Raw genomic sequence first — 25,582 nt, forward strand, 5'->3', positions numbered from 1 at the left:
AGAAACAGATCTCAATGCTAGTACAAATAGGTCAGAGTCTAAGAATATTAGTTTTATATATTGTTTGTTTATGAATTTATATTTAATCTTTTTATAATTCAAACTAAACAATGAGTTGAATGGAAATGGTCAATATTCCTGAAGATGTCACAGGAATGGCACTTATCTATTAATCTATTAAAACTAACCCTAGCCTTAGTTTTATTCACTCCATGAATATCAAATTAAACCACAATATCATTTATCAATGTCAAGTAATAATGACCATTACACATATTTTTAATATAAATGTATTTTTTATTATTGTTATTTTGTTTCATTTGCTTGTTGTTTTTTAATTAAAATCAGATTCAAACTCATAAGCTAACATTTTTTGTTTGTTTGGATTTATTTATTTATTTGCTTTTTTTGTTTAAAAAACTAATTTTGGTCAGACTTTCATTCTTTACTTTAAGCTTTTACGTGCTTTGAAATTTTGCCTCTATCTATCATTTTTACATTATCATTTAAAAAATAATATAGTCTCATATGCTGCATTTTCTTTCTTTATATCTTACAGTACATTAGTACATCTGTAGGACAGTAGTACTGAACGTAGCCCAAACAAAGCGTCTCACTCTCACACAACATATAGCTGGTACATCACTTAGCAAAAAGCAGAAAGACAGACCTTTCTTTTGACCTTTTGATTGCATCAGAAGCCAAACAGCCAGAGGAGTTATTGCTGTGTGTGTGTGTGAACTGTGCAGTTACGCACACCATTGTAGATGCCCGTGTCCCTGGCACGGGTAGATAAGGGCGGAAATAGCTGTGGTCGCTTGTGTGACTGATGAGACCCAGGTGGAGGGACTTTACGTGTATGTGTGTGTGTGTGTTTGTGTGTGTGTGTGTGTTTGTGTGTGTGTGTGTGTGTGTCTCAGTGTACATAAGTGTTTCATTTAAATAGGAAAAGGGAATTAATTAAACAAATATTGCTGAAGTAATACTAGATGCCATATTCCCTGTGGACTGAAGTGTCAATTTGTTAAAAGAGTTTCACATAGTAGTTGCATGGTGAATATTCAGATCCTGCAGTCTCCCTTTCTCTCAGTGAGATGGAGGGATCCTCGCATAGTTAGTGGCTTAGATCCAAATTCAGATTATGATAGTGACTAGCATTGAATACTGCTGCAGTAGGATTAGAGTAATTTTCCTTTCTCTCTGCTCTACCCTTAATATCTGTATGGTACTTAACAGTGTTGTTATAGGAGATAGGTGATGGAATATATTGTGCAAGGAATAAAACATGATGGTGTGCTCTGTTATTGAAAAATTATTCACACGAGTGTCTTGTTATCAGGCCCAATACAAAGCAGAGGGCCGATTACACCCCAAAGTGTTTAATTTCTTATAGCAGCACATGCCAAAATGTTTTATTCCTCTTATACCTCAGTGATTTGCCGAGCTCAGGATCAAACTTGGGAACCTGGAGCTTTGAGGTGGGATTTCACGTGGGTCTGTATTGCTCTCAGCTGCAAGTTTAGACGCTGATTATGTCCGCATATATACCGCGCGCCTCCCAGCACTCGACGCGGAAGATTAATAATAATACCTTAGCGTTAGTTTAGTTCGTATCGTAGTCATAGTCATAGTCATAGTCCATGTTTAAAGTTAGTTCGCGCTGGATTATCCGCTTCCAGTCCCTCGTCATAGTTCGTTTCTTGTTTTGTTTATCAACCTAGATTCCTGCCTTGCCCCGTGTATGCCTGTTTGCCAATCGCCTGACCTCTTGCATGTTTTTGGATTACGTTTTGGATCACGTTTTGGATTTGTCTGCCTGTCTCTCTTTCTAATAAACAACCGTTCATACTGCACTTGCATCCGTCCTATCTCTGCTCTGTCACGATTCGTGACATGAGGCTGCAGCACTATAGTACCATTCCACCCAAATTTACATATGCTTCATATTTATGAACAGGAGTGGCATAAACCTGTAATAAAATATTAATATCAAGGCGCTAATGAGGAATAGGGCCACTTTTTCCCACCAGTACAGCTCTATTCCTTCTTGGAATACTGTCATCGTTCTGAATATTTTGTGGTGGGATGTTGGAAGATTCTCAAAGAAGAAAACCTTCCAGAAAACCTTGAGGAATGAAGGAGGTGGACATATCCACTTAACTTTGGAATATGTGCTAACTTACCTTTCAGGTTTAATAATGTTTAAAAGCGGTGATTGTGGAAGCCTTGGAAGGTGCTTGACATCATTTTGGAGTTCATCAAAGTTCATTTGTAGTTCAATGCAGTTCATTGCATCACTGAACCGCTTCGCTGATGCCATTTGCCCACGTTGGCTTTTGAAATGATTCTCTCCCATGATTTTGCCTCCTAGGGGTTCTTTTAGTTGCTGCGAAATCTCACATATCAAAGAGATCATTGTCAGACCTGTTTACAAGACTGTTCGTTTGCAATTAAGCAAGAAATAAAAAAACAAGGGGCGTGCTATTATAGGCAAATAATCAACAACACTATGGTGTGATTCAGACTAATCTGAAGAGAATTTACTCATGCAACAAGAAAATTTTATTAATTAAGAAATAAATTAAGAAAATTTATTATTTTCTATAACAGCACATCTCAAAAACCATTTATTTCCTCTTATACTACAGCAATTTGCAAACAATTACAATTTTAATCAAGGCATTGTTGTAAACTACAGTGTGTAGAAATATGCATAAACACAGGCCATAAATCAAAGTCTATACCAGGGTCACAACACAGGCAAGTAACTTTCAACAAGAGTAGTCCATAATGATAACCCAGGGTCCCTAGGGTCTAAACCAGGGGAATGCAAAACAAGGACAAACAGAAATCAAGATGCGCACGTAATAAAAACCAAAGCATGGTAAGACTTTGCAATGAACAATGATACGCAGAGGATATAAAAAGGTAAATTAATGAAGAACTTACACAATCAGAGAACAGGCCAATAACATGCTGGGAGAGCGGATCAAACAGAAACACAATCATATTAAAAACAAAACAAAAAAAGCTAAATAATACTCACTGAATGCTTTCAGTGATATATAATAATAAATTATTATTTATTTCGTTTAATTATTTATTTCATCTATTTATTTTTTTTAAATCTAGGTAAAGTTGGATGAGGTGCTATAGGACAAGCTTTAGTGCATGATATATAGCTGTTTACTATGTTCTAGCTGAAGTACTACTTTTCTGCTTCTGGCTCAAATGCTAAACAAACACACACACACACACACACACACACATACACACACACACACACACACACACACACGCAAACAAGAATCAAGATGAATGAAGCAGCAATCAAGGAGCCGACTTCGGGCATCAAGCCCAGAACACCACACCTACTCGACCACCCCACATACACAGACACACACACACACACACACACACGCACACACACGCGTGCGCGCGCACACACACACACACACACACTCACACACACACACACACACACTCCATTCCAAGCAGTAAGATAGCCCAGCTACAGGAATAAATGATAACCCATTGTAAATCCTCAACTGGGCCTTGCCTACTGTAATCTATTCTCTCTAGATGTTATTCAGTGTGTGTGTGAGGGTGTGTGGATTGTGTGAGAAGAAGGAACAGTGTGTGGGTGGTACAGCACAGAGACACATTTCTGATGAATGCATAGTGGGTAATGCATCACTTTAATCAGCAGTTCATATTTTCACTCACACCGAGTAATTACTTGCTAATAAGCGTTCATATTCTTGTGAGCTGTGCAGTCATGATGATTCACGTACACGCATTACAGCTTTCACAGATTTAAAGTTTGTTGTGTCATTGGTATGAGGACTGGGTTTACACTGAGCTACCTTGGCTCTTTTTAACTGCAATGAATATGTTCACAATTCTACAGTGGTAGCTATCATGGTCCCGTCGTACTTGCTGACAAAAACTATTTTTTTAAAAAAATATCTCAACAGGTCAGTGTACATAAAGTGTGGAATCTTTATAAAAATGTTCATTAGAAACATATTATTTTCACTAGAATGTTCATTAGAATCATATTAGAATCATATTATCATATTAATCATATATGAGCTTAGGTTTGATCCTAAGCTCAGATTTTAGAGTTTTGCATATTTTCCATGGGTTTACGAGGGTTTCCTCTGGGTTCTCGGGTTACAACCCACCTCCTAAAACCATTCCAGTAGGTGGATTAGCTACACTAAGACCTAGTGGGCACTATACAACTTTCAGAATCTAAGAATCATTATACTGCTAACATTACATGACTTTTAGCACTTGCGATAGCCATGTCCACAATACACACGTGATCAAGCACATAAACACAAGATCTGTCTATGTGATTTTCTCAAGATGGAGGCTGTGGTGGTTGATTCTGCCCTATGTAATTCAATGCTGGTATCTGTTTCCGTATATATATATATATATATATAAATATATATATATATATATATATATATATATATATATAAGAGAGAGAGAGAGAGAGAGAGAGAGAGAGAGAGATAGATAGATAATGCTCTAAATATTCAGATCTGTATTTGTTTTCGGATTTAAACCCAAAGTGGGCATGGCCTTTTGATTCCCTTGAGGCAGGAATGCACCCTGGATTGGACGCCAGTCCATCCCAGGGCACCATGAACACACATATTGACACCCTCATTCACACCTATGGGTGATTCTATCTAGGTGAAAGTCTACCCACTGGCATGGTCTTGGAAGGTGGGAGAAAACTGAAGAATCCATATTAAACCTATGTGTACATTGGGAGAACATGTGAAACTCTGCACAGACAGTAAACCAAGCTCAGAAACAAAATGGAGAACCTGGTGTTGGGCAACCCACTGCACCACCATGCTGCAATGTCCTCTGTTTTAGCCCAAATATCCAGAATACATTGTACTTCTGCAGTACTCTGGGTGTTTTATACCATTCTGTGTATTTTCCTTAATAAGACATTTGTTATTACAGACCAAACAATATGATATGAATACCAAAAATGAAACTGTATATTGATGTATTTTTATCTTTGAAAGACAGGAGGCTTAGTGCTGCATATCCTTATCCATATCAGATCAGCATCTGTACACATCTTTAAGCTTTTCACAAAGCTAGCTCGATCAGATCAACTTAATACAACTGTTCCTTATTGAAGAACAGGACTGAGTAAATCCCTATTTGGATTAGATTAGGTGTACATTGGGAGGTGGGGTAATGCCGTTATTACCATTGTGTCTCTGGGATTTTCGTCCCATCCAAACCCATTATGTTAGTAACTTTTTTCAGAGTGTGCATATACACGTCTAGAAAGATTATGCTGTATAAAATGGCTGTGTATAATATGACTACTAGAAATAACCCCAGGTAATGTACTTCCTGCCTGTATTGACATGTTGGTAAAGTTTCCAATATATCCTGTGGGAAAAGGAGGGAAGCGCCTGCACATTCTTCCACTGAAACCAGACTAGAGCCAAGTATTGACCAAGCTAAAAATACATGAAATAAAATACACATGGTGTTTAAAAGGGCTTGACAGAGAAGCAGTGATTTTTGTTAAGTTATTGGGTTCCTAGCACAGGTATAGTTTAGGTATGTTATGCTCATGTGACCTATTAATGATCAGGTTGTCATGAGTCCACTTCTTTATTAAAGACAGAACACAGGGAACAGCCTCGGGGAAACAGGCTCAGGGAAACAAACACACCAAAAAGACACACTAGTAACCAGGATTATCTGTAATTTAATAACCAGAAAATAAACGCTAAGAAAAAAGTAGTCAATAATCAAAACACAGTGACTCAAAAACCACAAACGGGAACCAAGCACAAAAGTAACCTGATTTGCATTAATGCTCCAGCAACTGAGGAGGAAAAACAAGCAACTTAAATAGAGCACTAATCCAGCAGGGAAAATAACAAACGCCTGGCTATGATTATATACGAAATGGAGAGAGACAACAGAAGAAGAAGTTCAACAATGACAATCAGGGTGCCCTCTAGTGGCCAAAGATGGCATTGTCCCTGGGGGCCATGACACCGGTGCAACTTGCATGGCCGCAAGTCCTACAACAAGTGCTTGTAATAAAGAGCAAAATAATCCGTTTGTAATAAAATGAGGTGTATGCAGCATGCATGGAATTTTTAAAGTGATGATCATATGTGAGCCATGTATTGTATGAGGACACTCCCACATCTATGATTTATGGAGATCACTAGCCCCATACAAATCAATCACAATTACTATAGACATACTCCAGAAATATTATTTACAGAGATATGTCCTGAAGTCCCATCTAAATAGTACTTAACTAACAGCTTATCTAAATACATTCTTAAAGTGTCTGGCCCAACATGTCAGGGTATCATTTTCCTCAGATAATGCCACAGCAAAAATTGCATTCCTGATTGGATTTTAAGTCGATCAGAGAGGAGTATATCCAAAGTATTCATTTTTAGACCCAATTCTGGACATGGCTTCATGACACGGCAGTCTGATGGCATCAAAGACTGAAATCTGAATAAATCCTGTCAACAGCTAATGAAATTTAAGAGCTACAAAGTAAATACATTTAATACAATTAGATGACAGAGCTCAGACTACAGCATGAGAACCTGTACAACATGAGCTTTATCACTAACTAACTGCCAAAAAAAACTGGCTGCGATTGCTAAAGCCTTTAAACAACTGATTGAGTCAAGGCTGTTAGCTCACTAGAAACATATTACTAGGCAGTTAGCATTCCTATCATACTAGCTAATAATTACTAGGTAGTCAGCATTGCTAGCTGCATATTACTGGGTATTTAGCAGTTCTAGCTAACTATCTGCATAATACTAGGCATATAGCAGTACTCCTAAATAGCTGCAAATTATTATATACTCAGCAATGCTAACTTACTAGCTGCATACTACTAGGTGGTTAGCCTAATAATTGCTGTGTGTGTATGTGTGTGTGTGTGTGTGCGTTTATAATCTGTTTCCTTTTTAAACATGTATATATTGTAAATCTGGCATGTCACCTTATAGGGATCTTCAGGGTTTTTTTTCTGTGTATACTGTCAATCCTTATAACTTTCCCCTTCAGGAAAAGTTCCAAGTCAATCCTTTTGATTAAACTCGAACTGGTAGTCATCCAAAGAGCCCTTTGGGGAACTTTTTTTTTAAGAGTGCCTTTCTTGTTTACTACTGCTGCTTTTTTGAGGGACAGCTGTACTCGTCCAATGAAAAACCATGAATGTTCCAGGCTTGGTGAAGTTTGTTTCAAGTGGTTCTCAGAAGTACCGCTTACAAATGACACATAAAAGAACAGTGAGAGAGTGAGAGAGAGAGAGAGAGAGAGAGAGAGAGAGATGCAATGCAGTGCTATTCTGACAAAATCCCCAATGCAGTGCTGTTCTGACAAAAGGGCTGTGCAACCTCAAAGTACCTCAAAGTGATCCCAAGGCTCCATCTATCACTCCATTCACTGGTTCTTTTTAAGACATGCTAACACACGAAATATTTTTCTAGCTGTCACTGCAACACATTGGTTTCTCACCCACACTTGCTATGCTAAGTTAAAAGTTTCCATGGAAACCCACATGTATGCACAGAAACAGAAGACACCACAGGAGGCGTCTTGGAGATGTGGGCTAATGGGTAGTGGTTTCAGTATCAGCTTACCTGCGTGGGTATAGAATGCGTTAGCTGTTCTGTGCTATTTTTAACGTTAGATCGAATACAAATGCATTGTCTGAGAAGCGCTCAGAATATCATGAGGTCACATGTTGATCGTAGCCCGCCTGGAATGTTTGCTGGAGCGATGCATAAGCATAAATCTTCTTTAGCGACAGGATGTCGACTTAGCCTGCAGCTGGGCTTGAAGTTAGCATTACCTCTGAAACACTGACCCTGTGCTCCAGCAGGAATAAAGTAACTAAGAAATACAGGACATTTTCAGTTACAATGCTAATACAACATTCTTGGGTGGAAAAATAGTAAAGTTGTAAATGTAACTTCATGTAATATGTGGAATACACAAACCAAATTCTTTTTTTTAAATAAAATGAAGAGAATGAATTTATTTCATCCTGTATCAGTTATGTAGCGTTACTGTAAAAACACTCTCTGTTACTCGAAATGTCCAGCTATCGGTTATCTCTTGAGAAAGTTTTGCTTTTGTTTCTTCATACAGCTTTAGCACCGCATGTGTACTAAAATGCAGTCTCCTCCAAATTTCACCCCTTGCTTTGAGCACATTTAAAAGCAATCTGCAACCCTCATTCCTAATTTGAAATGGGTGCATATCTAACGCCATGAATCAGCCTATTGACTTGTTATTGCTTTAATGTGGTCAGAGGTATAAGATTTTGGCACCAATCTTTGCAGGAAGCATTGGCTATACAGTTGCTGTTGAAGTTTTTTTGTTCTTGTTTTTGTTTGGGTTTTTTTTAGCTCCCAGTTCAACATGTTCATTGTGGTGCCTTCAAACATGGCTGCCATATTCAATGTATTTTCACTCACTTTCATTGAGTACTTTATTTAAACAGCTCCATCTTGTATAATAGTTTTTAATAAGTGACTTTGATTGTGTTTGTGGTTTAGACCCTGTTGTTCTCTCTGTTTTTGATCCTGTTTGTCCTTTTTTGCTCTGTTTGCCTGATTGTTTGACTGTTTTTAACCTCGATTAATTGGTGCCAATTAAGTTCGATTTGGATCAACATGCATCGACATATTAACTGAAGCACGTAACATATAAAACATATACAGCCAAAAACACAACTTACACAAAACCAGAGGTTTTTTATTCAGTTAAATCACTTACATTGCAAATATAATAAGGAAAAAAAGCATGACTATCATAAAAATCAATGCTAACAAAAGAAAAATACAATAAAGTCTCTTTATCTGTAAACATTTCCTAATCAAATTCTTATCCAATGTCTTTTTTTTTTTTTTTTTTTTGCTGGTATGCTGGCCTGATACCAGTCCTGTCTAACCTCGATATTAGACATACTATCTTCTGGTCAAACATATTGTGTTCTGAGTGTAATAAAAATGTAAAAAGGTAGTAAAAAGGTAAATTTCTGTATTTCTGTGAATCACCTTGTGCTGCTTGCATAGTCCCATATGAATACCCTAAATACTTACACTTCCAGAAAGGTTTCATCCCAAGCCTCACCCTTGCTTCAGTGGATAATCTCACCCGGATATTGTAGATTTGTACCTAAGAGCTGCTGCTGTTATCATAAACACTGTCCTGTGCTCATCCCAGGACTTTTATTCATAATAGACTAGTACTGAACATCCTCAACACACTTAATACTGTTTGTCTTTACTCTTCTCCACATCTATACTGTACTGATTTATAATCTGGGTGTCATCCAGAAGAGTACTGCTTCCCTTTGGAGTCTGGTTTCTCTCAAAGTGTCTTCCTCGTGTCGTTTCAGGAACTTTTTCTGTCACTCTTGCCTTATGGCCTGCTCATCAGGGATCTAACTGTAAATGTTTCAATCAAGCTGTAATACTATACAAATAAAACTGAACAGAATTGATTTCGACATGCTGTCCATATTACTGAAACAAAAAAGTTGTATTTGTTGTTTTCAGAATTATACTAGCAGTTTGTTCCTTGCTGACATGTACCGCCACAAATCTAGAAATGGCTAACTATGGAAAATTTCTTTTATCTTTTTGATTTTTGCAGATAACGTCTACAGAGAATGCCTCGCCAATGGAACATGGGCGAAGAAGGGGAACTATTCTCAGTGTCAGGAAATTCTCAATGAAGAGGTAAGGCTATGCGCACAATGGGTTCCACTGTCACACAAATATACAGGTCTTTAGTCCAGTGTTAATAAATAATTATTTGTTAAAGGGGTGGAAAAAAGTACAAACAAATTACTTTTAAGTAGTAGGGGTTTAACGATGCAATAATGCAGGCTATTCTTCCTGTAATATACCACTTATATTACATGAGGTGTAATAAACATTTAAACTTAATGAAGCCCACACTCCCTCTTCTGAAAAAGTATCTGCCTCTTTATATCAAATCAGGATAGGCTACAGGGTTTTTAACAACATACACAATTCTCCTTTGCATACCATTATCACATGCTAATATTCTAGCAGACTAATCATATTAGCATATGAGACAGCTGTACCATTGCTTCTGCACTGACATCATGTAGATGAAAACATAAAGATACACACGGTCTTCCTCTGAAGCATTAAGACAGCTTTTCTTGGTTGATTCAGTCCAGGTTTAAGAATTTCACTGCAGTGATTGGGAACAGATATCAGACTCCACTGTTTAAAAAAATAAAGAAATAAAGATTTTGAGCAAAAAGTTTGGAGGAAAAGTCATAATGTGTGATGAAGAAAAATGAATCAAAATTTTGAGAATAAAATTGTAAGGCTTTCATGTGGTAAGCGCTGATAGCCTTGAAGATGATGAGTGCCTGTGATTTCTCCTTCAGCAAAAAAAAAGAAAATAACTTCACCAAAACTTCAGTGTCCCTCATTTTAACACACGAACGTTGCTCTGCTATCTACCATTTTATCATTTATTGTGACTTTATTCTCAAACTATTGCAACTTTATTCTTGAAATATATGTTTTTTTGTAATATCAGATATTACATTTTACTCCATATATTAAAACTTTATTCTCAAAATATTGTAGCTTATATTTGTAATATCAGATATTAAAACTTTTTTCTCAAAAATAATCCGACTTTATTCTCGAAATCTTGTATTATTATTTTTTCAAACAGTGGCCCTAAAATGCCATCGTACTACTCAGTGTAGTCGAGAATCCAGGGTTCAAAAGCACATTTGAGCTCCAGAGAGCTGTGTGACTTTAGATACACCTCCCTGAGAGTCACACCACCAGGGTTGACAGGATCACAGTTTTTACACATAATTGTGATAGCTTTGAAGAAACAAGATTGGGGGATGGAAAAAATTCAATCGGTTAAAGCAAAACCTGGCAACCGTGCAAAAACTTGGCCAGAAGGCTTAATGTTTAATTAGCCATGTTACATCTAATTTTGTTAGATTCTAAAAGCGCTAAGAGTATACAGATCACGCAAACACTGTCATCGTTCATTTTCAATTCTTGTACTATTATAATGTTGAACGTTTTAATCAAGTGAAAATGGAAACCTAAGACACACATGTTTTATTTTTGCTATATTGAAAAAAATATCATATTATGGCTACGTCCACATGAATCCGGATAGATCTTAGTTTTAATACGCTCTCCGTCTACACTGGCATTTTCAAATGTTTTCCAAAAATTGCTCGTCCACACCGAAATGTCTGAAAACGTTTACATACCTATACTGTGCATGCGGAAAAACGTAAGACGCTTTGGCCTACGTCATTTCCGTCAAGCGTTTATTTAAAACTGAATGTGAAGGTTGTACAAAGTGACCTTAATCTTTAACAAAGCTATCAAACTGGATAGCAGGCACAGCAACTGCAGTACAACATCGTCCACTGTCATGAATGGGTCACAGGACTAAAAATACGTTGTCGATTTTGAATATCTCTGTTTTCTCTGTCCACACTACAACATGAAAATGGCGTTTTCAGATACACTTGGGAGAGCGTTTTCAGAAAGCTCCGTTTTCGCTGGACAGAAAAGTTGTCTCAATGTGGATGGAATACCGAAACATAGAGGAAAAAGATGCGTTTTCAAGTTTATCCGGATTAATGTGGATGTAGCCTCAGCCACTGTATCTTATGGTATCCTTATCATATTTACTCAGGTCAAATTTTGAGTAGCTGTTGTTTTTTTTTTAAATAACATTTTCTAGTAGAGCTACTTATAGCTACTCAAAATTTGACCTGAGTAAAAAGTTAAAAATGATGCGCAGTACAGCACAGTACAGTTATAATGGTTCTTGAATATGGGCCTTATAGAAAGTATTGCAAATATATTACCCATCTGTAAGCGAAGATGCAGCACAGCTACTGTTTGGTTGTAAGATTTATCAGCTGTCCTCTATTGTAACACGAGTGGTAAAAAGAGAAAATAAATGATGTATAGGTCCTCCACTTTCTGCTATCTGCTCTTTGGTTATCCACTGTCAACGTGAGCATTTAAGCAGGCACAGCACGAGGCTGTCTTTAGGGAGGCTCTTAAACCGAGAAACCATTCAGCATCCGCAGTATTAGATTGGGCAGGGTCCAATAATGCATACACTGACAGTTATATAGCAAGAGGGTAGGCTTCAACTGCCATTAACTCTGTGTAGTAGGCCATTACACATACCTATTGGGTTTTCATCATCTAATTTCTGGGATTGTTTGCAAAATCGTGTCCTTTTTTCTTCCCACACAACAAATGCTGAGTATTTTGGAGCAGTGAATTTCAAGCAATCTCTCCAGCTTTCCTATATAAGAAAGTTTGAGAGCAATAATACAAAAGGAATTTTTGCTGAAACGGCATTATAGATCACTGAGTCCTCTTCCCCAATACTGCTGCAGAGCACAAAATGCTCACTTAATTGTCCACACACCAGCCGGGCCTCGCATTTTACATCATCTTGCAGTGCATCAAAGATAAACATCTACAGCACTTTTATTTCCATCTGAGTCTATTTTAGACTACAGTAGACTACCTTCTGCTACTAACTAGTTGAGCAAACGTTTTTTTTCTTCACATGTTTCATCTTGCTCCATCACCACGGGCACAGTAAGACATATCTGGTTCCTGTTTACTTAATTAACTAGTATAAGGGGTTTTATTTGTGTTTTATGTTGTGTATGAGCTGTTGTTTCAGGCTTTATTGAATATGTATAAAATGTGATCTCAGCCCTTAGCATGCAAGATGCATGTCAACCTTAACTTCCCATTGTGCATGGCTTTCATGTGATGATAATTTAGATGAATATATTAGTAGCAAAGGTGCAGAAACTAGTGACTGTGAAACTGTAGATCTCCCATACAAAAGTATCAAGCATTTTATGATAGCTTGTATATGCTGGTGCTACACTTAAACAGTCAGTTCCACATCATGGTTGGTGATTAAATTGTTTTTTATTTCCTTTGGCTTATAACAAGAATAATGGCTAAAGATTTTTTTTTTCAAAACTACTGTTCAGTGATAAATGTATTATGAAAGGGATAAAGCACAATGAGACATGCTGTTATAGGAAAATAATCATGATGGCATGCTGTGATATTCCTCTTATAACAGACATTAAAAGCATGACTTTTTCAATTAAAGATTGACATGTCATACTTTTTATCTGTTTTAGTTACATTTAAATTGTCAAACATCCATGAAACAAGTTACCACATACATTATGTTATAGCAAAAATATAGCAGAAAGACCAAAAAGAAAAACTCAGCTTGTCATTTTGTCAAGAAACTGGAAAGTCCCCTTTTCTGGAGACTTTCTCGTACTGGAAAACCTACTGATTTTACAAAGCTCTGACACTGGAGACTTCTTCCATAAGCCCATGTGTCCTAACAGAAAGTGACACAATAACTACACAATATGGAAAAAAGGATGTGGACACTTGACCTTCAGACCCATATGTAGTTCTTCCTCAAACTGTTGCCATAACATTGGAAGCAAACAACTGCACAGAATGTCTTTGCATATTGTAGAAGTAAATTTCCCTTTACTGGAGCAAACATGTTCAAGCATGACAATGCCTCTGTGCAGAAAATGAGCTGCATGAAGACATGGTTTGCCACGGTCAGAGTATAAGAACTCAAGTGTCCTGCACAGAGTCCTGACCTCAACCCCACTGAACACCTTTGGGATGAACCAAAATGCTGAATACACCCCAGTCCTCCTCACCCAACATCAGTGCCTGACCTCACTAATGCTCTTGAGGATAAATAGGCAAATCCCCACAGCCACGCTCTAAAAATCTAGTGGAAAGCCTTTCCAGAAGAGTGGAGGTTATTATAACAGCAAAAGGAATAAATCTGGACTGGAACAAGCACATACAGTGGCAAGAAAAAGTATGTGCACCTTTTGGAATTTCATGGTTTTCTGCATAAATTTGTCATAAAATGTGATCTGATCTTCATCTAAGTCAAGGGTATTGACAAATATTATGTGTCTCAAATAATAACACAAAAAAAAAAATTCTGATCCCTCATGTCTTTATTGAACACACTCATTCAATATTCAAAATGGCAGTGGAAAAAGTAAGTGAACCCTTAGAATTAATAATTGGTTGACCCCCCCCCATTACATTAACACATACTTTTTCTTGCCACTGTACGGGTGTGATGGTCAGTATAGTGTATATACATAATCGATTACAATTATACAAATATATATTCTTCTTGTTTGTTTTTTTTTAATCTATTTATTATTAGCCTTAAATTTATAATATAATGGATCGTCCACCATACAAGTCCCTATGAATAAGCTGTTACAATAGAAGCCATAACTTGTTAGAGGAGCACATTAATATAAACCTGTGATTGGTTTTGTAACCAGCACTACTTTCAGGGATGCTGTTATAGAAAATGAATCAACACTTATGTTACATTATTCTTTGTGTGTTTTTAAACAGTTGCTTAAAACTTTTCAGTCTAAATAGAAATACTTGGAAAATGTCTAAAACAAAATATCTGGATCAATGCTAAGCTACTTCTCAGCTAATTCCCATCCGCATTCTGGTTCCTGAACACTATTTTAGGTGAATCATTCTGAATTAGAGCCACATTGTTGATGGGAATGCTGTTGAGGCATTGGTCATTAATGCACTCCACACTTTGCTGTTTCCTCTGTCTATTCATTTGAATCATGTGGCTGATTCAAATCAACAGTAATTTATTAGGCACTTTATTAGTTGAGCCAGGGGTGTTGGATTACAAATGGCAATAAACTTAGTGGTCTAACTGTGTTGGATTACGAATGGTAATGAACTTAGTGGTTAGCATGTTTTCCTCGCACCTCTAGGGTTGGAGGCTCGATTCCTGCCTCTGCCCTGCGTGCACAGTTTTCATGTTCTCCCCGTGCTTTGGTGGTTCCCTCTGGGAACTCCGGTTTCCTCCCCCAGTCCAAAAACATACATTGTAGGCTGATTTGCATTTCCAAATTGTCTGTAGTGTGTGAGTGTGTGATTGTGCCCTGAGCTGGGTTGGCACCCTGTCCAGGGTGTCCAAAGTCACGTGTGCCCTAAGTCCTCTGGGATAGGCTCTAGAATAACAGAAATGAAGCATTATTGCAAAATCCCAGGCAACCTTAATTCAATTATGAGCATTTTGCCAGATCCAACCTAAAATATTAACTAATGCTACATAACATACATTAATAATCTATTTTGAACATTCAGATGCTATTTATGAGAGAATTATAATCAAAGGCAGTATAGGCTTACATACATACTGTAGATGCTTTTTTGAGTGATTTACAAAAGGCTGGTGTCAGATTTTGGTCCAGAAACTAAGAACTAATAGTATGTTTGCTTGCATACACATTCTCATATGAGGAGGAAAAGGCAGTAAATCCTCTTTCACTTTTCCCTTCACCAGAGCAAAATAATATTTGGAAAATGTTCCCCTCTGCCGAAATGGGTGAACTGATTGCATGGCTGTGTCCCAGCTTGTCCCTGGAGAATCAGCTAGGTTATTTTTGTCTGTTTCTGTTCTCGAAATTTTCTCCAGTATGGAAACCTATCAATGTATATTTCTGTGATGTATCTTCTTATAAACATACAAATTTTGCTGTTTTTTTTATTATTATTTGAATAAACAAATGTATTAAATAAATAGACAGCACATTTTAAAAAAAAAAAAACCAACAAAAAACATTTATATGCTGATGGAAAAAAAACTCTGCTCAGGTGTCCTGAAGAACATAAGAAGAATTAGATCAGCACTCTAGGGTAAATAAAAAATAAAAAATAAAAAGAAATGAATCACTATTGTCATTATTTCAGAGCAGATTATGTGTCCAGGCTAATTCTTTATCATTTGCAGAGGAGTAGAGAAAGACTACTTCTTGTTGTTTTATCACCTCACGGTTAAACACATGGAGAGAAAGTAAAGACACTGGCCAGACTCATATAATATTTTTTTAATTGTGATGTGAATACAAAAAATATCTCAAACAAAATGGTCGCCAACTACTTGGGGACTTTGTGTCAAGGTCGCAAACATAAATAATCACTTCATGAGGAGAGGGTAAGGTCTATGGAAACACAATCATCTCCATAGGAATACTGTTCTTTTCTTTTATCTGTATGTCACGGATGGTTTGGAAATGTATGCAAGTCCAGAGTATTTTATTTATAGTGAAACACATGTGAACAAAGACTAAGACTATGTAACATAAACACAAACTAGACAAGATGGGATTAAGATGAACATGGCATGGATGAGACAATCAGCAAAGATGCTACTTTCAACAGCTGCTAGACATTGAGTGCTATACAAACATGACCTCAGTACAAGTGCTCGTTGTGCTTTGGTGCGTAACGTGAACATGTGGTGTGCAGTGGCTGATGGGTTCTGTAGTCCCACTCTGCTATCGGCGCTAGCCTGACACTGTTTAAATTACAGATGGAACCTCAGGCTTCCACACAACACAATACAATTTCAATACTTAAAGCAACAATTGGATATTTGACAATACCACTGAATCTGCCATGATATGATACAATGTGATTTCAATTCATAAGCCAATGTGATGCTTTTCCAGGTTTTTACTGCAGCTTATTTCAGTTGTTTATTTTGGGGGCTTTCTCTCTTCAGTCTCCACTTCAGGAAGTGAAATGCTTATCAATTTGGTTAAGGTCTGGTGATGGACTTGGCTAGTCTAAAACCTTCCACTTTTCCAAAAAGTCCTTTATTGAGTTGGTAGTGTGCTTTGGATCATTGTCTTGCTGCATGATAAAGTTTCTCTCAATTAATTTGGATGTATTTCTCTATAAATTAGCAGACAAAATGTTCCTGTAAACTTCTGAATTCATTCTGCTGCTACCATCATGAGTTACATCATCAATAAAGATTAGTGAACCTGTTCCAGAAGCAGCCATGCAAGCCCAAGCCATGACATTACCTCCACCATGCTTGACTGATGAGCTCGTATGTTTTGGATCATGAGTAGATCCTTTCTTTCTCCACACTTTGGCCTCTCCATCACTTTAGTAGAGGTTAATCTTGGTTCCAGAACTTTTGTGGTTTGTCTCTGTATTTCTTTGCAAATTTCAATCTGGCTTTCCGATTCTTACTGCTGATGAGTGGTTTGCTTTTTCAGGCATGGCCTCTATATTTCTGCTCTTGAAGTCTTCTTCGAAAGGTCGATTGTGATACCTTCATCCCTGCCCTGGGGAGGTTGTTGGTGATGCCATTGACTGTTATTTTGTTTTTTTGCTCACCTACAAATTGTGGTTCTGATACAAAATGTTCTATGTTTAACACTTCTATATATAAATACTAGGAAATAGAACTTGAAATTCTAAACTATCTTCTCATATCCATCTTTTGATCACAAACCCAAATGTCTTCAGTCTACAGCAAAAGCAATTTAATTGACCTTGCCGTTCCAGTAGTTTCAGAGGGCACTGTACCTCTTGTATGTCCTTTTTTATAATATTAGATTTTATTATTGTAATCTTGATCCATTTTAATCATTGCCTTTTCCAGATCCAGATCTTACTGTCATTCCACCCCTAACATTAATGCACTTAAGTAGCTGACTAGCTCATCATTAGCTACCCATTTTTACCATGGTCAGATTTCCTGAAAACCAAAACATAGGACTGGGCAGAACACTGGAGCTTCCACTTGCCCTGTGTGACTACTAATGAATTTATTATTGGTCCATATAATTGCCCAAACCTCAATGTATTGCATTACAGTATGTACAACCTGGATTATGCTGGTATTTCACAGTGGTAAAAATTACTCAAACTTGCAAAAAAAAAGGTTTTTTATTTGTTATTTCAAGTAGTAATGATCTGTTAATGAATACAAACTGCTTTTTAGGTGCTTGAAAAGATCAGGGAAAATGTTGATTAATGACTTTTTAAAATCTGTCATGCAACCCTTTAATAAACAAATGCTAGCTGTGATCTCATGGCTACAAATCTGTACGAAGGCACTGCATGAATACACAATAATTTCAAAGCTTGGGAACTATCTACAACTCAGCTGCAGGACAATTGTAGATTTTGTTTACTACATTAGGCACGCAGGAATTCATTTCAGGCTTTTTGTTTCGCATTTTGTATATTGAATTAGAATAAACTTGGTTATTCAGTACTATGAAGTAAGACTGTCAACACTGGCACATATGATTCCAAGGATGTTCATGTGCTTGCGCTACAGTGTTCGTGCTTTAGTCAAGAGGCACCACTGCATGGGTTCTGTTCAGGGGAACTTAACTAAAAGTAGTTTCCTAGTTGAAAGGAGGTGTACTATGAGGCACTTATGATTGCCTACTGAATAGGTACAGACATAGCACTTTTGTACCTACAAATTGTTTATGTAATCTGGAACCGTTCCTGTTTCCCCTTAAAAAAAAAGTGGTTCTCAGCCCATCTGATTTATGCTGTCACCAAAGTGTAGCTAGTCTGGAACCAATAACGATGATGTCAGTGGCTTTAAGGCCAATGCCATTACAATTCAAACAACTAAAGTTTCTGTAATTATTGATATGCTTATAGAGAATGGGCAGAAAATGACCAAATAAAATACATAGTAGACACAATGATTCAAATTTTCCAGCCAGACAAACTACTTATAGATGAGTCCATTTGTTTGCATCTACCATGGTTTCATGGAGGATTAAAAGGAAAATGTATCTCTGTTTACTATTTGTCTACAGTAACAGACTACAGTAAACAATACATTACAAGTGGCATGTAGATTGCCGTGTATACGGTTTCACAACTCCTTGGCATTTTCTAGAACTAGCATTTTCTAGCATTCAATCTAGAACTGAAATGGACTTAACTGGGAATATACTGTATGTCATGAATTTTACACAAAATAGCCCTTAATATCAAAGTGGATGCTATGGTTGTCCTGTGAAAAGCTCTGAGGTGTGGATCTCTACAGTTCCTTCACATTTAGGCTCGTGGTTGCTTTTCTAACTAATGGATTGTTGTTGGATGGCCTCCTGTAGGCCATCCAGTCAGTCGCAGTCATGCCATATTGTTTCCATTTCTTAGTAATGGATTAAATGGTGCTCAACAGGATGTTCAAATTTCAGGCTTTTTTTTTATACCCAAACCATTATTGGTACTTTTCCAGAACTTTGTCCCAGAAATATTTCGACATGCCCTTGGCCTTCCTGATGTTGTTTGATTAGATATGATCTCTAACAAACTCTGGAGACTTCCAGAAACGCGTGTATTCTTTTTGAGATCACATAGCACTTTAATCGTGAAAAAGGTCGACTACACTGAAAAACAAAAAAAGAATGGAATATGTGGTAGATCAGATTTAAGAGAACATGTTACTTCTAGTTTATATAAAATATTAAGGTTCTATTCAAAACGTGATTTCATTGCTTATACTAAGTTGAATTTAAATGAAACTAGATTGAACCAGTTACATTATGAAATCCTACAAGGTGACGTTGGCACTGATGGGAACTCTTAACTATAGTATTAAATGAGCACAATTAAAATGTGCAAGAGAATAGTGCAGTAGTAATGATACTGTTGCAGGACATCAGTAAAATAGGTTTGATCTTCAGCTCAGGTGAGAGTGTGGAGTTTGATTTGATTCAGCTTTAAAAATACATGATGAAATCATATTGGATATATGAAAACGAATTGTGTCAATGTAACTCAATTCACTCACATGGAACCAATGTATGGGTTTGAGTGGAGTAAATTCAATGAGTTTTTAAATTACACATTTTTTTCAGTGTACATTTAACTAATTATGTAGCTTCTGAACTAATTTAGGTTTCACAGCAATGCGGGTAAATACTTATACGATCACAATTTTTTAAAATTTATTTATTTATTTATTTATTATGGTTTTTATTTATCATTTTGGAAAATATATTATATTGCCTAATTTGTGTAGATTCATGGCATTTATTCCCAAATCAGTTCCAGGTTTTAGCACAACAAAGCCACTACATACCCCAAAACATATATTACTGGCGAATTGAGGCGAATATCACTACTGTGATCTAAAATCTGCTCAAAGGAAAGAGGCACAAGAGTTGGCATACAAGATATTAGAGCAAGTTTATATCACATTAAGAATGAGAAATTCAATATTTTGAGCTGAAACTTCAAATTGGCAGAGTAATGGCTCTAGGCTACTCACCAAAATGCTGTGAGTTTGAGTTCAGTTCGACACTGCCAAGCTTCCAATGTTACGCCCTTGAATAAGACCCTTAAGCCACTCTTTGATCCTGTGCACTGACCTTACTAACAAGCTTGGATCTATGAAGGAAAAATGAAATTGACTATACTGTACTTGTATTCATGACGATAAAGGTTTTCTTCTTTTTCTACCCAGTTAAAAGCAATAAAAATGTGTTTCTCATATTGTCCATGGCGATATCTTTAGGATTTGTCTTTGGAGGCTAAAATATGTTCTCAGAACCTGAGTTAAAATGTGTGCAGTTATTATTTTTATACTATCAGAAAATCTGACATAAAAATTGCAGGTATTATTGGCGACAAAATACACTATATTAGGTAACTAAATGTTTTGCTGGCAGCTGTGAAAAATCAAATCAGAGAACTTGTACAACTTGCTTTGAACAGCTTTATTCTCAGAATACACTAGCAACAACAACAACAAAAAAAAACATGTATCTGTCGCCAAGTCATCTTCTATTATGATTGAGCTCTATTTGTGTTGTGCAAATGAACACTTAAGGATTTGACTTTGAATGGCAGAATATTGATTGGCTTGGGGGAACTGGTAGAAACATTGGCCTTGTTTTGTTTTTTTTTTATAACTGGATCTGTGAATAAACACCAACTACAGCATTTGCACTTGCACCCTGTCAGTGAAAAATATGTAACAGGTATCAAGAATAATAAATCTGCACATTTCTCATGCTTGATGGAACTGAGAAAACCTTCACAGATAGTGTCTGAGCTGAAATGTCATTCTTCTAGCATGAAACCCGTGCAAAATACCGAGCTATTGAAAAAAATGTTCTGACTAAAGCTGTCAGAATGTATTTTAGCATCCAAATATAGTTTGAGAGTTATTTCAACATGCATTATGTTTTATCTGAATGCTGTTTTACTGCATGAGAAGATAATGTATGTCACAGCTGTGCTCCTGATCCAATTGCACAAATAACCAGGCCATCGATTGGTTTGTGCTCCTTCACTTCCTCTTCAGTTTCAGCTGAGGGAGTATTTTTGTTTGCTTGTTTGTTTGTTTAAAGAGTTTTTCACTTGAGTAATGAGTCCACTCTGATTGGTCAGGAGGTGTCGATTAATTTTAAGCAGCTCTGACAGTAGTTGTAGCTGCAAGACAAATCACAGGTTTATATTAAAGTTTCCGTGAAAGGAAGTTTTATTTAGAATTTAGTCTCCAGTGTCAGCATTCAAGAGTTGATCATTTTACGTTTTCTCATATAGGAGAGTCTTTATACTTCCTGGTTTCTTGGTAACATGGCAAGCGGAATAATTTTTTTTTTTTGGTCTTATTAACTTAAAGAGAGAGAAAATGAGAGAGGCTGGTGAGGGAACAACCGTTTATAGCTTCTACAACACAAGTTACAACAAGAACTGACTTCTCTGACAGACAGTCCACCACGTTATGCATAACTATAAATGGATAAAACGTATGATGTGTTGTTCTTGAGGGTGTAATGTTAATGGAAAACTTCGGGGTGCTGACAGTAACTCTGCTTTGCATCAGGCAGCATCATGCCACCCGGTTATTGATTATTTTTCTATAAAAGCATGCCCTGAGGTGTTTGATTCCTTATTTAATTACACCCTACAATCTTTTTAAATGTTTTTCTCCAACCAGCTGCTTTTTGTTTTCCCTGGAGTCTTCCTATTTTATGAAAAAAGAATTTCTATCTACCCTAAAAAAAAATATATATATTTATTATTTATTTATTTATTAAAAGGAACTGTAGTTGCTATAAATTCTTTGATAATATATTGTTAGGAAGTTTGTGAACAAGAATTTCAGGCTTTCTGGTTATAGAAACCTTTTTTACAGGTTTGGTACTCTTTATACCCCTTTGTTGCTTATTCTATTTCTCAGGTCATGTGAGCACTAAAATTGTTTTGCCAATCCCATGAGCTGTCCAAACACAAAAAAGCACTTTCACACATGCTAAGGTTGATGCCCTCTCAAGGATTACGGTAAGGCAACAGCAATGACAATGGGCCCAGTGCGATCTAGCCATCTCCTAAAGTGACATGGTGCTAATGCAATGCTGGATTAAGTGTGACCCCAGGTGAGAGAATAGAAGCAAAGATTGAAAAGCTTGTAAAGATAGTAGCATGGACTGAGTTTTAACTTTTTTAAATGGTAGTAACATGATGAAGTGTGTAAGTTAGCTTGGCTTCATTTAGGATATTGGATTGGTGCAACCACGTCAGGCCTGAATGACTAACATGTAAGTATGGTAAAATTAATTGTCAGAAGAATAAACATTGTTAGAAAATGTCAGGAAGGTAGGACGTGTACGCTTCCAAATTCAAATCATGCAAAATTCCAATTTTGTTGGATTTGACATGACGAAAGTCATGTTTACTACAAGTATACCCGTGTCTCATAATAATCAGAGAGAAATACATTTTAGGTGTACGTATACTTACTGTTTACATTTGATATACTAGCATTTCCAAATAAATATGGACAGGTTGGGACTACTGTAAAGTATGCCCTTCTTACAGTTTATAAAAGAATGGTGTGAAAAGTACAGGAAAACATCTTGTGAGCAGAGGGTTTACAGCATGAAACACAGACACTGGACAACTGTCCAGTTGGGGTGAGTCTATACCCATGATAGCCTTTGATTCCTGTTCTTGGCTGATGGGAGTGGAACCCAATGTGGTATTTTTGCTTCCGTAACCCATCCACTGCAAGCTTCAATGTTTTGTGCATGCTGAGATGTTTTTCTGCTCACCATTGTTGTAAAGAGTGGTCATTTGAGTTACTTTGTCCTTCCTGGCATTTCTAACCAATCTGGTCATTTTATTCTGACCTCTCTTACCAACACGGCGTTTCCACAGACTTTCACTCACACAATGTTTTTTTGTTTTTTGTATCGTTTTGTGTAAACTCTAGAGACTGTTTTGTGTGAAAATCCCAGGAGATCAGCAATTTACCAATATCCATGCCACAATTAAAGTCACTGAGATCACACTTTTTCTTTATTCTGATGTTTGATGAGCATATGAACTGAAGTTCTTGACCTGTGTGATTTTTTTTATTATTTTGTTTTGCATTGTGCTGCTGCCACATAATTGACTGATTAGATAAATGCATAAATGTGCAGGTGTAAAGATGTTCCTAATAAAGTGAACAGTGAGTGTATAACAATGTCTACAGGAGCGTGTATGTCTACCTTGCTTGGTGTGGCTTTAACAGCTCACTGTCCATTACCTCAACAACTTAGATCATTGAAATCACGAGTTAATATAGACCATTCAAGTACCACACTAAATGTCACACTAAGTACCACACACAAGTACCACACTAAGTACCTGTGCTTTTGTTCCCAGGAAACTTAGAGAGTGCAACAACACATCCACAGTCTTCCTCTCTTTCAGTATGTCATGTTTCATACTGACAGCCTCATGTGTTTATTGTCCCTTTAATTCTCTATTGCTTCAGTCGACAGTGGCATGTGTTTAAGTTCTCTTATTTCACACAGCAAGATTCTGCTAGTGTTAGAGTGACTCAGACACATGTTTAATCTTTGCCTTAGGCAGCTGTCTGTAAGATGAAAGGACATACAGAGTATTTAAGATAATTGATGCAGGACATCTCTTTCACTGATAAGTGTCATTTCCATCACTCACTCTTTGAGGCCTGCTGGCATAAAAGAGTGTTTTTCTCAAGCAAGAATTTGCACATGACACTATGATATTGATCAAAGGCATATTTAAGTTTGCATATTCCCAGTAAGAGCCTAGAAGATCTAAATTGTCCTAGTGTGACTCATACTGTGGCTGTATCTGTATATGTATATATCGGTTTACTGCTTTAAATATCTGTATATTCCATGTACTCTATATAAAACAGTGCACTAATCCACACAAATTATATGATTTGATTTACACACACCCAGGAGCATGAATAGGATACGACTGTTTTTCCCAAAGCTACAGGATTTTCATGAATACCAAATTTCTTGCGTAAACGCCCGTACTAATAATTTACGAATAAATCTGTTTGCATTCAGCTTGATAAACAAGGCCCAATGAATGTACGTGTTACTGTTTTTAAAATGTATTAATACATTTTTGTAGACCCAAGCTAAGATATGCTGCCCAACACACAGCGCATGGTTTGTGTGGATATATTTTGTGAATTTTAGACCAGTTTGTATAGTGATATGGTAGAAATAGGGTTTTCTATTTGAAGTCAGTAAGGACACCTACAGCTGATCAGTGGCAAAACTGCTTTGCACAAGTGATGTCATTGTTTTTCTAAGGAGATGGCTGTACTGCTTTGGCTATAGGCAACACATCCTTGGGCGTTGAATTTGATGCCTTGGCTTTGCGTGAAAAAGTGCAACTAATAAGATGAGCAAACACTGTATGGCCAAAGGTTTGTGTACACCTAACCATCACAACAACATGTGGTTCTATGCCAAACTGTTGCCACAACATTGGAAGCACACAAGAATGTCTAGAATGTCTGTTGCATGGTGTAGCATTACAATACAATTTCCATTCAATGGAATTAAGAGGCCAAAACCTGGTCCAGCATGAAAATGCCTTTATGCACAAAGCCAACTCCATGAATACATAGTGTGCCAAGGATGGAGTGAAAGAACTCAAGTGGCCTGCACAGAGCCCTGACTTCAACCCCACTGACCACCTTTGGGATGATTTGGAATGCAGACTGCACTCCAGGCCTCTTCACCGAACATCAGTACCTGATTTCACTAATGCTCTTGTAGATGAATGGGTAAATCCCCACAGCCACACTCCAAAATCTAGTGGAAACCCTTCCCAGAAGCGTGGAGGCTGTTAGAGCAGCAAAGAGGGGACCAACTCCATATTAATACCCATGGTTTTCATAATGCATATTCAACAAGCACATCTTGGTGTGATGGTATGTAAAAATGTTCACATTCTTTTGGCCATATAGTGTACTGTATGTGTTGTAGCATCCTTAAACATGACACCGAAAAAAAAAATGCAGAATGGTTAAATGCTAGTCATGTCAAAGTAGCCCGTAGTTTGTTGAATCTTGTGCACCCGTTTTTCCACTCTTCATGTTTTCTCCTGCCTGAACGATTTAACGTCTTTATGATGTAGCACCTCTTCAACCTCACAACAGAAATGTATCATTTGTACTGTGAATTTTCTTGTACAAGAACACTAAACCTAATCTGTATGTGCCCTAAGGCAGTATTTAGGTCAGGGTACTGCAGTATTCCAATAATAATGTATTCATATTCGGTTACATC

General features: G+C 37.0%; 1 protein-coding gene across 1 annotated transcript in view; it reads left to right on the forward strand.

The window, feature by feature from the left end:
• The window catches only part of crhr1 (corticotropin releasing hormone receptor 1), a 170,228-nt gene that overhangs the window by 76,122 nt on the left and 68,524 nt on the right, over window positions 1-25,582 (forward strand). Inside the window, exon 5 of the mRNA XM_053614612.1 lies at window positions 9,706-9,791. Coding sequence (XP_053470587.1) covers window positions 9,706-9,791 — 86 coding nt within the window. The remainder of the gene's footprint in view (window positions 1-9,705; window positions 9,792-25,582) is intronic.

Source organism: Ictalurus furcatus, chromosome 2, assembly GCF_023375685.1.
Source record: "Ictalurus furcatus strain D&B chromosome 2, Billie_1.0, whole genome shotgun sequence".
NCBI classification, from domain to species: Eukaryota; Metazoa; Chordata; class Actinopteri; order Siluriformes; family Ictaluridae; genus Ictalurus; species Ictalurus furcatus.